Source organism: Dasypus novemcinctus, chromosome 5 (genome assembly GCF_030445035.2).
Source record: "Dasypus novemcinctus isolate mDasNov1 chromosome 5, mDasNov1.1.hap2, whole genome shotgun sequence".
Classification (NCBI taxonomy): Eukaryota; Metazoa; Chordata; class Mammalia; order Cingulata; family Dasypodidae; genus Dasypus; species Dasypus novemcinctus.
Genome location: NC_080677.1, coordinates 143,965,576 through 143,979,372, shown reverse-complemented (window position 1 = coordinate 143,979,372; position 13,797 = coordinate 143,965,576). Strand labels below are relative to the sequence as shown.

The window sequence follows — 13,797 nt, the reverse complement described above, 5'->3', positions numbered from 1 at the left end:
AAGACACTAGGGAAACAGAAGAAACTGTCAATATACATAAAAGATAACATCTTACAGTGATGAAAGACACAATGCAAAAATAATTATTTTATTTTATATTATTATTAATACTATTGCTATTTGGCTTTGTTTTGGGGAGGTTTGGGATTGCAGAAAGATTTCAATTGTGGCAGGGGAAGATCACTGGTGCAAGGTGTCAGTGGTGGGGGCGTGTATAGGGAGGGGTACACCTGGGGCATATCTCTGTGGAATATGAATATATTTATGTGGTCATGGGGTGTTGTCTCAGTGGGTAGAGACCAACCCACATAATAACCACAGAATACTGAATTCCCATGCTAGGGAGTCCAGTTATACTCTCTACTTAATTGGCAAGAATCTCTAGAGTACGTGGTCAGAGCCTATTAAGGAAGACAGACTGACATGCCAGGCCCTTGATATTAATGCTTGTAATTATGAACATTGTTCTTATGAAATTGAAACTAAGCCTAGTAATATATATTACCTAAGAGTTACCTTCTGAAAGCCTCCTTGTTGCTCAAATGTGGCCTCTCTCTAAGCCAGGGGCTCTTAATAAGAGGTCCATGAGCTTGAATTGAAATTCAAAAAAAAATTATTCGGAGCAGATGTGACTCAAGCAGTTGAGCACCCGCCTCCCACACGGGAAGTCCCAGGTTCGGTTCCCAGTGCCTCCTAAAAAAAAGACATACGAGTAGACAACAAGCAAAAGAAAAAAACTAGCAAAAAAAACCCACAGACAACAAGCACAAACAATGAGCAAAAACAAAAAGCAAAACAGATGAGGCGGCCATATTGGGGGGTGCTTACTCTTATGGGGATGTGTTAGTATGGGTATGATATATTTATTAAGTAATACACAGTACAGTGTGGACTTAATAAGGGTTCCATGGTTTTCACCTGACTGGCAAGGGAGTCCTTGAAACAAAAACCCCTGTTCTAAGCCAACCTCTACACATAAACTCACATACATTCCCCCCCACATGGGACACGACTCCTGGGGATGAGTCCCCTGGCACCGAGGGAGTACCAAGCACCAACGAGAGACACATGTGGAAAAAGATCTTGACCAAAAGGGGGAAATATTAAATACAAATGAATTTTTATAGCTAAGAGATTTCAAAGTGAGGCAGGAGGTCATTCCAGAGGTTACCCTTATGCATGTTCAGGAGGTTCCCCACTGACTGCCACTGGAAACAGTGCTTCAAGCAAGGGTGATCCTGAGGGTTCTAGAACCATCTACTCATTATAGGGAGGGCACACAACCCCAGGAAATCAGCACCCCATCAGAGGGCCTTACATTGGAATATATGATATCCTATCTTCCCAATGTACCAGAGTTACGAGTCATTTATACTTTTCCTACACATAGTTCTTCTGCCCTTGTTATCTGAACATATAATTAGCACTATACCCATTAAATATAAGTCCCAGAGACTTATATCTTCGGTCTGTTCATACGTCGGTTGATCTATGAATCTCAGCAGAGCTGCAGCCAACACCTACTCTCCAATTCATCAGACTCGCTCAGGATAACAACCATCCCCAAAAAGCAGAGTATCTACAACTAAAAACAAGACAGTCCATCCATCTGTGCCATGGGATCTAAGCTCCCTCTCAATCGTAAACAGAGTGGGCATCACAATCCCCAAATCCTCAAGATTAAGGAATTAACAAACATAAGGGGGGAATGCAAGTTTGGACTAAAGTAGACATTATTATTCTAGTAATGGAAGAACCTATAACATCGATACAACGTCAACGGTCACCAGAAGTTCTGATGGGAGGGAGACAGAAGAGATGAAACATGGGGCATTTTTTGGAATTGTTTTGCATGATATTGCAATGATGGATACAGGCCACTATACATTTTGTCAAAACGTATAAAACTGCGTGGTGCAAAGTGTAAACCATAATGTAAACTACAGACCATGTTTAGTAGCAATGTGTCAATATGTGCTCATCAATTATAACAAATATATCACACTAATGAAAGATGTTAATAGGGTAAAGTGTGAGAGGAGGATATAAGGGGATCCCCTATACATTTGATGTAACATTTATGTAATCTAAAGCTTCTTTAAAAATAAAGGAAAAAAAAAAGAGCCAAAGCTTAAAAAAATTAACCACTTAGACAGGAGAAACAAAAGAAGTTATGGCTTAAATAGATCAATTCACCCTTCTCAATATGCCACATCTTCTAAAATCTAAATTAAAATTATGCCCACATAAAAATGTCATAAAGTCACTAACTTATGTAGTAAAAGAAATCCATGAAAGATAAACCTTGTCTAGATTAAATATAAATTAGATAATATAATCTATAAATAAGAATAAGACTGATAAATATTTAGTATTAGTGGAAAAGGTTAAAGCAAACATATGTATATATAAATAATGGTACTTCTTTTTTAGATACTAAAAATGTACTCTAAAACTTGCACAACTTAAAAAACACTACCAACATACCCCATATTGAGTTTTCAGGTTAAGTAAATGTACTGCTTACGCTAGTGTCCACGATTGGCTGGGGGGTTGGTAGTTGTACTATATATCTCCAAATATGAGCAGTCTGATCTCCAGAAGCTGAAAAAAGAAATTGTAGGAAATTACCCCAAGTACACATCATGTTCCAAATTTGATTTTGCTATGCTCTGGCCAAGCAATATCACTCAGACTTTTGTAACCTGGTGATGATCATTTAGCAAGACACATATACTTCCTTTAAACAGCTATTTTTGAGACTACACAATGCTCTTAAGAACACAGTAAATAATATAAAATACACCCTTTCTGGGAGTGGGTGTAGCTCAGTGGTTGAATGTCTCTTCCCATGTATGAGGTTCTGGGTTCGATCGCTGGTACCTCCTTAAAAAGCACAAACATATTACACTAATGAAAGAAGTTGTTGATGTGGGAGGAGTGGAGGTGGGGGGAGTGGGGTATATGGGAGCCTCTTAAATTTTTTAATGTAACATTTTGTGTGATCTTTGCAGCTTTAAAAAAACAACATTCAAACACAATTATATAGGTATAAATTTTTAAAATACACTTTAAATTACAAGATACTGAGACTAATTAATAAAATAAAATTATTTTAAACAAATTTTTTAAAAACACACAAAAAAAGTGAAACAACAAAAAACACCCTTTTTCATTTTATGGTAGAAAGTTGTAGAAGTTCAGAGAAAATTTACAAATAGTAAATTTTATTCTCTATCCTATCTAAGTAAACTGAAACCACATAATACTGTTAACTAGGGAATATATAGCTTCTGAGGTATTTCCAATAAGTAAGTAATACATAAATACATTTTTCCATTCATTCAATATTTATGGGACCTTATAATTTCCCAGGCTCCTATTAGTACTACTAGCTTATTTGTGATATTCCCTTGTTCTCTCTTTTGATCAGCCAAACTTCACAAGAGAATGCTTTGACGTAAGAATGGAAGGACATAGGATAAATATTACAAAAAAGCATAGAATAAAGCATTCGAACATAACAGAATAGTTTATATTTTCTCCCATTTCTTACTCACCCCTTATAAAAGCACTGTCTGGCTTCTGCCTTCTCTTCACTATTACAGAGCTCCCCAAAGGAACTTCTTACACATTTTCTTAACAATGGTAGTAATTTTTAGTGTCAAATGAAATTACTGCCAACTTGCCAATTTCTCTTCAAATCAAAATCACATCCAACTCCCATTCTGACACCTTTCTCTATAGCTCCAATAGTTAATCTGTTTCAAAAGTAGTATCAATTCCTTTTTTAAAAAGGTTTCTTGATTTCATCCCTTCCTTTCAAAAGCTTTAGTCTGAATCTGAACATTTCCAATCACTACTGGTCTCCTTGCCTTCAGTTTTTCTTCCTACCTGATCCACACAACAAACTATCAATTTAACAATTTTAATTCCTTAGTCTACTTTAATCCTTAAATATTTATTAAGATCTGGGTCTGTCAAAATATGGCCCTCAAACTCTTTCCCACCATATTCCTTTTACTTGTATAATAAAATCAAACTTCTCTGGACAACTGAGCTTTTTGCTGTATCTTAAACACATTGAAAATATCAGTGCTTAGGTTAATTATTTAAACAATTCTACCTGCATGAAACACCATATTATCCATACTTTTGTGCTCTACCCAAAAGTTAGCAAAATCTGGTCCATGGTACCCACCCATTTTTGTAAATAAAGTTTTATAGGAATACAGCTACAGCCATTCATTTATGTATTGCTTGTGGCTGCTTTCATGGGACAATGGAAAAACTGAGCAGTAATAACAGAGGCCAGAAGCCCTACAGAGACAAAATATTTACTACCTGGTTCTTTGTAGAAAAAGTTTTCCAACCCCTAGTCTATCCAAAGTCCCACTTACCCTTCAAGATTATCTTCAGTATCCCCAAAATACCATAAGGGCTCTATTAAAATTCCTTAATTGTATTAGTCAAATATAATTAAGGAAGCCTTTCAATTTTATAGGAAAAAATCTCAGTATAATAATGCTAACCTCATAGAAGTAAACCTCAACACACAAAGATGACCTTTAAAGTCACTATAAAAAATGAAGAACTCAAAATTATAATATAATTGTACCCAAGCTATCAAAGCTGAAGTAACCATCCAGAAAGGTATAAGAATGCTGACTTTGGCATTCATTTCAGATGCACACAGGATAAGAAAAAAAAGCAATAATCACAGTGTTTGAAATCTGCCATTAATCTTTATAGCATGAGTAGACAGAGTAGGTATAATAATGAAAATGCCTTTTTATTTTATCTATTTCTCCCCACTTTTGCACTCCCTGTCTGCTCTCTGTATCTCTTTGTTGTGTGCTTATCATTTTAGGAGGCACCAGGAACCGAACCTGGGACCGCCAATATGGGAGGGAGATGCCCAATTGCTTGGCCACCTCCACTTCCCTGACTTGATTTTAATCTCAGAATAATTCAAGTTTATCTAATTGGTAATCCTCTAATAAAAGTATTATTCAATGTATTTTTCTTTATTCATTTCTCATCATAAAGATGTCTACTGAGGAGAGTCTAACATATGTAAAAGACATGGATTATTCCACAGCCAATAATTGAGAAAGGAATGCTTATAGCTGTTTTAGGATTATCATCAATAATTTTGTTCAACAGAGAAAAAAATTGACATACCAGTGAGAGCCAACTGCTCCGACGGATGAAATTTTATAGAATTTACTGCAAAATAAAAACATTATATAGTTTAAAAAGTATCAAAAATGTATCACTAATATTTATTAGCTATAGCATGTATCAAAAGTTCAAATTTTAAAATCTATGAAAGAAGCCCAAATTAAATCCTGCCATTTAACTAAATTATGAATAAATGTAAGTTAGAATTAAAAATACAATTAAAACAAAATAACTAATAAAGAATTCCTTTAACTCAAGAGCAAAAGACAAACAATTAAAAAGTAGATAAAAGGACAACCAGCAAGATGGCGGCAGAGTAAGGAGCTCCTAGAGTCAGCTCCTGCTACAAGGCAGTTAGTAAACAACCAGAGAGCTATCTGGAACTATCTGAAGCACCTGTTTGGGGGCTTCAGGAGGCGAGAAGAGCATCCTACAAAATACTTGAAGGAATGGAAGGAGGAGACTGCCCATCTGCAGAGAAGATTCTTAAGTAGAGCTCTCTACACAATGGAGACTGGTGCCCATCCTCCACTGGAGGCATAAGCTGCCTCAGGAACTGTTCCATGGCTGGAATTGAAAGCTCCACTTCCCTGAAGCGGGGAAACTAAGAGATGGTTGGGCACCAACTTCGGCTACTGATGAGTAAATTCAGCGGGCTAAAGTATAATCCTAGTAACAGCTAAAGTTTCAGCCTGCCTAAGTCAGAAAGAGGCCAGTAGCTGCCACCTTTAACTCCACACCTGGTAGGAGGGGAAGCGGGGCAGACTCAAAATCACAGTGCTGGTGGGGACTGCTTTTTTCTACCCAGATCAAACTGTAGCTCTAGCCTAGGCCCCAGCACCACCTCCCGCAGGGAGGAAACTGCAAGGACCTGCACCAGCCTCTCTGGGAAACTACCAGCCAAGCTGCGGAGGCTGGTGATTATCCTATTCTGGCAGCACAAGCTGCCCCAGAAGCTGTTCTGTGGTTGGAATTGGAAGCTCCATTTCCCAAAGAGGGGAGGAGGAGACGGTTGGCTACTGATGTCAGCTACTGATTAGAGGACTCGGCTGGCTGAGGTAAAATCCTAGGAATAGCTGGGGTGTGAATCTGTACAAGTTGGAAAGAAGTCGGTGGCCACCATTTTTACTCCACCCCCAACATGAGGGGAAACTAGCTGAATGAAAAATCACAGTGATGGTAGGAACCAGTTTTCTTTCACTCGGATCAGCCTGCAGCCCTAGACTAGGCTTCAGCCTCGCCTCTGGCAGGGAGGAGGCTGGCAGGCCTCCTTCCGCCTGTGCAAGTAACTGCAGGTAACTTTGGTTGGCACAGACTGAATAATTGGAAGTCTACGAGGGCAACTGCAGTCATCTTGGACCCACACTGCATAGACTGCTGCCCACACCTACAGCTCCATCCCCACCCCAGGCAGGGAAGATAGGGGCATGAAGCTTCATCAGTTTTCTTTGGGCAACTACAGTCTAGGCCTGCATGACTTGGATTATTCCACACAGCTGTGACTCATTCCCTACTCTTGGCAAAGTAGAAAGTTGGGAGAAGCTTCATTGGTCCCTGGGGTAAAGAGGGCAGCTTGCGCCTCCACAGCTTATAGCACCAATTACATCCCTGGCTCCAACTGAACAACCAGCAAGGGGAAAAAGGCAAGAAGCCCTAAACTAAAGAGAAAAACTGCACCCAGAATAAATACTCTAGTAAGCCAGAGGTCAAGACACCAATGAAAAATTACAATCCACACCAAGAAACAGGAAGATATGGCCCAGTTAAAGGAATAAGATAAGCCTCCAGATGACATAAAGGAGTTGAAATAACTAATCATAGATGTTCAAACAAATGTCCTTAATAAATTCAATGAGATGGCTGAAGAAATTAAGGATATTAAGAAGACACTGGATGAGCACAAAGAAGAATTTGAAAGCACACACAGGAAAATAGCAGATCTTATGGGAATGGAAGATGTAATAAATGAAATTTAAGAAACACTGGAACCATAAAATAGCAGATTTGAGGAGGCAGAAGGAAGGATTGGTGAGCTTGAAGAAATAGCCTTTAAAAGTGAACATACAAAAGAACAAAAGAAGAATGGAAAAAATTAAACAAGGTCTCAGGGAACTAAATGAGAGCAAAAGATGTGCAAATGTACACGTCATGGGTGTCCCAGAAGGAGAAGAGATGGGAAAAGGGGCAGAAGGAATATTTGAAGAAATAATGGTAGAAAATTTCCCAACCCTATTGAAGGACATAGATATCTACATCCAAGAAGCACAACTGTACTCCCATCTGAAAAAATCCAAACAGACCAACTCCAAGACACATACTAATTAGAATGTCACATGCCAAAGACAAAGACAGACTTCTGAGAACAGCAAGAGAACAGCAATGCATAATACATAAGGGATACCCAAAACGATTAAGTGCTGATTTCTCAGCAGAAACCACGGAGGCAAGAAGATAGTGGTCTGATATATTTAAGATATTACAAGAGAAAAACTTCCAGCCAAGAATCTTATATAAAGCAAGACTGTCTTTCAAAAATGAGGGCGAGATTAGAATATTTACAGATAAACAGAAACTGAGAGAATTTCTAAGCAAGAGACCAGATTTTCAGGAAATACTAAAGGGTGTGCTAGAGCCTGGAAAGAAAAGACAGGAGAGAGAAACCTGGAAGAGAGTCTAGAAATGAAGATTATATCAATAAAAGTAACAAATTGTCAAGAGTGGAGAAAATAAAATATGACGGATGAAACTCAAATAATCAGGAATAAACTTGATCAACAAAGTAAAACCCTTGTATTCAGAAAACTGCAACTCAATGTTAAAAGAAATTTAAAAAGTCCTAAATAACTGGAAGAACATGCTCATGGATTGGAAGACTAAATATCATTAAGATGTCAATTCTACTCAAATTGATATACAGGTTCAATCCAATCTCGATAAAAATTCCACCAGCATTTTTTAAAAAAATTGAAGACACAATTATCAAATTTATTTGGAAGGGTAAGGGGTCCTGAATAACCAGAAACATCATAAAAAGGAAAAGCAAACCCTCATTTTCAGACTTTAAATTGTATTACCTACCTATAGGGATAAAAACAGGATGGTACTAGCATAAAGACAGACACAAAGACCAATGGAAACAAATTTATAGTCCAGAAACAGACCCTCACATGTATGGTCAAGTGATTTTTGACTAGCCTGTCAAACTCACACAGCTCGGGGAGAATAGGACAAATGGTGCTGAAAGAACTGTATATCCATAGCCAAAAGAAGGAAGGAGGACCCCTATCTCACACCTTATCCAAAAATTAACTACGAATGGATCAAAAACCTAAAAATAAAAGCAAGAATGATAAAACTTCTAGAAGAAATTGTAGGAAAATATCTTCAAAACCTGGGGGTAGATGATAGATTCTTAAAGGAGATAAGAGGACTGAGATGGACTACTGATGTTTAGTGTTTGTAGAAGTTTTAATTAGCTTTACTGTAAAGTATGGAAATGTATAGGGTAGATGGTAACAGTGAGTAACAGCTAGTTTATAAATGAGTATGTGGCTTAAAATGGTAGTCTAGGTATGTAAATGTCAACTGACAGAATACCAGGAATAATCTAGGAAGTGAATAGGAGAGTAAACCAAGAGGTGGATGAAAACTGTGGCTAATAGTACAGATGCAAGAGTATCCTTTGTGAGCTAGAGCAAATGTACATTACTACTGCAAGGTAATGGGAATATGGAGAAACATGGGAAAAATACAAATGGAGTGACCTATGGACTGCGGTTAACAGTATAATATAATATTCTTGCATCTATGCAGAGATGTACTGTGTCGCTAATGAGGCAGTATGGAAAATGTGAGCCAAATGTACACTATGGACATGGTAACAATCGGATGATATTATCTTATCTGTAACAAATGTTCTACCACAGTGTGGTTTGTTGATAGAGAGGTGTTGTTTGGGAAATCTGTATATGGGCATGCTTTTTTTATAAGTTTACAACTTCTGTCATAAAAAATATATTTAAAAAATAATAGGGTGGGTTGGGGAAAAAACATACCAAATGTAAGATAAGGATTATAATTAGTAAGATTTTGACAACAGTCTTTCGTAATTTATAATAAACATCTCACAACAATGTAAGGTGTTGGTGGAAGGCTGATATATGGGATCCCTATATAATGTTATGCATGTTTGCTTTCTAAGTTCACAACTTTTACTATACACTTAATTGTTTTATCTATGTTCATATACAAATGATATAAAGATAATAATAAATAAGGTGGGTTGGGGGAAAAATACTTTGGTTAGTAGTAATATTTTGACAGTGATCTTTAATCATTAGTTAAAAAGGTTTAATGACAATGCAAGGTATTGGTGGTAGGGTGAGTTATGAGAGTCCTGTATGATGTTATATATGTTTGTTTTCTAAGTTCACAACTATTACTATACAATTATTGTTTATGTATGAGTGATATACTTCAAGAAATCAATTTCTTTTAAAAAAGTAGATAAAAGACAAGAAGAGACATTTCTCTAAAGAAGATATACAAATGGCCAAGAAGCACATGAAAAGATGCCCATCATTTGCTATTTGGGAAATGCAAATCAAAACCACAATGATACCATTTCACACCTTCTAGAATGGCTTCCATTAGAAAAAAACAAAATTTCAAGTGTAGGAGAGGTTGTGGAGACATAAGAACACTCATTCATTGCAGGTGGGAATGTAAAATGGTACAACTGCTGTTGAAAATAGTTTGGCAGTTCCTCAGAAAGTTAAGTATAGAAATGCCATATGATCTGGGGCAATGCAACTTGACCCAAAAGAACTGAAAGCAGGCACACAGAAACACCTATCAGCACACTAAAAGATGGAAGTAACCCAAGTGTGAACAAAATGTGGTATATACACACAATGGAATATTATTCAGCATAAAAAGGAAGGAACTTCTGAAACATGACAACATAGATGAAACTTGAAGACATCATGTTGAGTAAAAAAAAGTCAGGCACAAGAAAACAACTATTGTATGATCTCAGTAATTTGAAATAATTAAAATAAGCAAACTCAGAGTCAGAATCTAGACATAGGTTACCAGTGTAACAGAGTTAAGAATTAACAGATGAACATGATCACTGAATCTACAGATTTTTTTCTTACATTTCCAGTATAATATAGAATAGTTACAAGTTAATACCTGAAATTACTAAAACACACTACAATAGTCTCACCCTTGTTTTAGTTATTATGGTGATGGTTACTCTGGACTTGGTCTCACCCTTATTTATGGTTATTCCAGACTAGTCTAGGCCCCGTTTATACTTGCTATTGTAATGGAAACACTCCACCCTCCCATTTGAATCTATAAAAACCCTAAACTCCTCAGACTCAGGGAGGCATATTTTATGCTGATAGGCCCTCTGATCTCCTTGCTATGAGCTTAACAAAAAAATCTTTCTCTCTTTGAAAGCCTGGTATCTAAGAATTGGTCATTTGGAGCACACCCAGGGGAAAAAAACCTAAATGTGCTCAGTAACACAAGGGGGCAGGAAGGGATAGTGAGGCAGATTGGTACAAGAAAGTAGGGAAGGCAGCTCCTCAGAAGAAAGCCATAACCATCAGAGATCAGAGACCTTGCAAAGAACAAGACTGTAAGACCCCACCCAGACCCCGAGGGAAGGCAGCTGTTCAAAAACAAAGCCATAACCATTACAGCCAAAAAGGCCGCCAAGAACTGGGTCAAGAGGTTCCATTTGAAACTTCCAGCTCTAAAGTAAGCCCCAGATAACTCCAAACACAAAGACCTCCCCACTGGTTCCCTGAAAGTTAACAAGTGCAACCTGAGTAGTCCATAGCATAAACCAGCAGGAAGACAGAAAGGCAATCAATCAGAACAGCAAATAGCTAGGGCTCCTTCTCAATGTGGGGAAGGGGGAGAAGGAAAAGAACAGCCTTTAAAAAAACCTACCCCCAGTCTCAGGTACGTACTCTCCCTTTCTCTCATTTCTCAGTAAACTCTTTACTTGCTTGCCTACCCTATGGCATGTCCTTAAATTCCTTTGTGCAAATAGTCAAGAACCTAGAAACCCAGCCACATACAACAATAGGGAATGAGACGTTGCAGCTTAAAATGTGCAGGGTTCCTGTTTGGAATGACAGAAAAGTTTTGGTCATAGATGTTGGTGATGATAGCACAACATTGTAAACATAATTAACAGCATTGAAATATATATCTGAATGCAGTTTAAAAGGGAAATATTAGGCTGTATATATGGTACTAGAATAAAAAATTTTTAAATCCACTGACCTGCACAACAAACTGTGAACCACTGACTATGGTTTATAGCACAATTATAAAAATGTGCTCTCATCAATTTTAACAAATATTTCACACCAATGCAAGGTGTTAGATAGGTAATACAAACACAGACACTATCTTACAGGGAGTTAGGTGGGAATACAGGGGAGAGAAAAAGACTGATGAGGATATAGCTTGGAAAAAGGATGTTGAATAGGGGAGAGATATGAGCTTGTGTCTATATGCTAAAAGGAAAAGGTCTATGGAGTAAAAGAGATAAAAGATACACATGACAACAAGGATAACTAAAGAAGTGAAGATCCTAAGAAAGAAGAGGTTGGGATCCATAGCATACTTAGAGATGGAAAGGAAGACTCTCAAATGAATGGGGTTCACTTAAGTTAGTAGACAGTGTATACATCTAACTTTTTAGAAGTTGAAGGTAATAATGCTAACTCTGAGTTTGTCTACAAAGTTTAAAGGAGTAGTGGTCATTGGCCAAGGGGTGTGATGGGGGAGGGTAGTTTTGACCCAGATTAGAGATGAGGACATTCCAGATAGAAGAAACCAGAAAGGAAGTTTAAGAGAAAAGTAAAAAATGAAATTTGGTCAGAACATATGCTAGTTACATGAGTACAACTGAAAAGACAGAAAAGAGCTACTGTAAACTATAGGCAAGGAAGTATAGTAATAGAGAGTATCCTTTAATTAGCCTGAATACATCCAAATAACCACTCATTAGAAATAAATCTCTTTGAGAACGCTGTAGTTTTTGCATGACTGGTCTGTAAACCTACAAATGCTCTAGTTAAAATAAAGGGGAAAAAGAAGAATGTTAACATTATGTAAGTGATAAAGCAGACAACAACTAAATATTAATAAATATAGAAAAACTCTCTAAAATGTATATTTTTGATAAATAATGCACATATCTTCAGTTCTAAATTTTTTTATATATGACTTTATAAACAACATTAAATAAAATGTAGACCAATATTATCTGTATGTTGTTTATGGAGTTAGGCTTTTTCCCCTTATTAAAATCACATAGGTTTTCGGGATTTTTGCTGGTCCGGAGGTGTCTGGACATCGATTTGGAGGGAAGGTAACAGAGAGGATTCGTCTGTGAAATATACACGGAGATCCCAGCTACCTGCAGAGGATTCCCTTCTTGGGTAGGCGGAGACGAGGCATCTAGCCCCGCTCGGTGGGGCTGAGCCAGGCCGGGCCGGGCCGCGGTAGCGCTTGGAGCCGGGCGGGGCCGGTGCAGGCCCCGGCGGCGGGCCGCGGTAGCGCTTGGAGCCGGGCGGGGCCGGAGCAGGCCCCGGCGGCGGGCCGCGGTAGCGCTTGGAGCCGGGCGGGGCCGGTGCAGGCCCCGGCGGCGGGCCGCGGTAGCGCTTGGAGCCGGGCGGGGCCGGTGCAGGCCCCGGCGGCGGGCCGCGGTAGCGCTTGGAGCCGGGCGGGGCCGGTGCAGGCCCCGGCGGCGGGCCGCGGTAGCGCTTGGAGCCGGGCGGGGCCGGTGCAGGCCCCGGCGGCGGGCCGCGGTAGCGCTTGGAGCCGGGCGGGGCCGGTGCAGGCCCCGGCGGCGGGCCGCGGTAGCGCTTGGAGCCGGGCGGGGCCGGTGCAGGCCCCGGCGGCGGGCCGCGGTAGCGCTTGGAGCCGGGCGGGGCCGGTGCAGGCCCCGGCGGCGGACCGCGGTAGCGCTTGGAGCCGGGCGGGGCCGGTGCAGGCCCCGGCTGCGGGCCGCGGTAGCGCTTGGAGCCGGGCGGGGCCGGTGCAGGCCCCGGCTGCGGGCCGCGGTAGCGCTTGGAGCCGGGCGGGGCCGGTTCAGGCCCCGGCTGCGGGCCGCGGTAGCGTTTGGAGCCGGGCGGGCCTGGGTCAGGCCGCGGCGGGTACGGAGCCGGGCAGGGCCGGTCCAGGCCGCGGTGGCGGGAGGTGGATGCCGGAGCCGGCTGGGCCGCTGTAGCGAGCGGAGCTGGGCGGAGCCAGGCCAGGCCAAGGCGGCGTGAGGAGCCGGGCAGAGCCGGTCCAAGCCTCCGCGGCGGGCGGAGCCGGGCCTGCGGAGGGGTTTCTGTTTTTTTTTGTTTTTTTTTGTTTGTTTGTTTGTTTGTTTGTTTGTTTGTTTTTTTAATTTTACTTAATTTTTTTTTTTTTTTTTTTTTTTTTTTTTTTTTTTGAGCATCTGCAGTACTGGGGAGTTCGTGGGCCCTGGGCGGCCTATTGGGGGTTTGTGGGAAGGGAGGTGCTTGCAGACCCATTTGGGCAGACAGACGGGGGGGTTTTAGGGCAAAGCGGGGGGAAGTTGTTGTTTTAGAT

The 13,797-nt window shown here is 40.2% G+C and overlaps 1 protein-coding gene across 11 annotated transcripts in view; it reads right to left on the bottom strand.

Annotated features, from left to right (window-relative positions):
- The window catches only part of WDR37 (WD repeat domain 37), a 127,502-nt gene that overhangs the window by 46,642 nt on the left and 67,063 nt on the right, over positions 1-13,797 (bottom strand). For all 11 annotated transcript variants that reach the window (XM_058297661.1, XM_058297655.1, XM_058297659.1 and 8 more), the window contains 2 exons: positions 5,185-5,229; positions 2,528-2,604 (listed from right to left, as the gene is read on the bottom strand). In XM_058297661.1, coding sequence (XP_058153644.1) covers positions 2,528-2,604; positions 5,185-5,229 — 122 coding nt within the window. The remainder of the gene's footprint in view (positions 1-2,527; positions 2,605-5,184; positions 5,230-13,797) is intronic.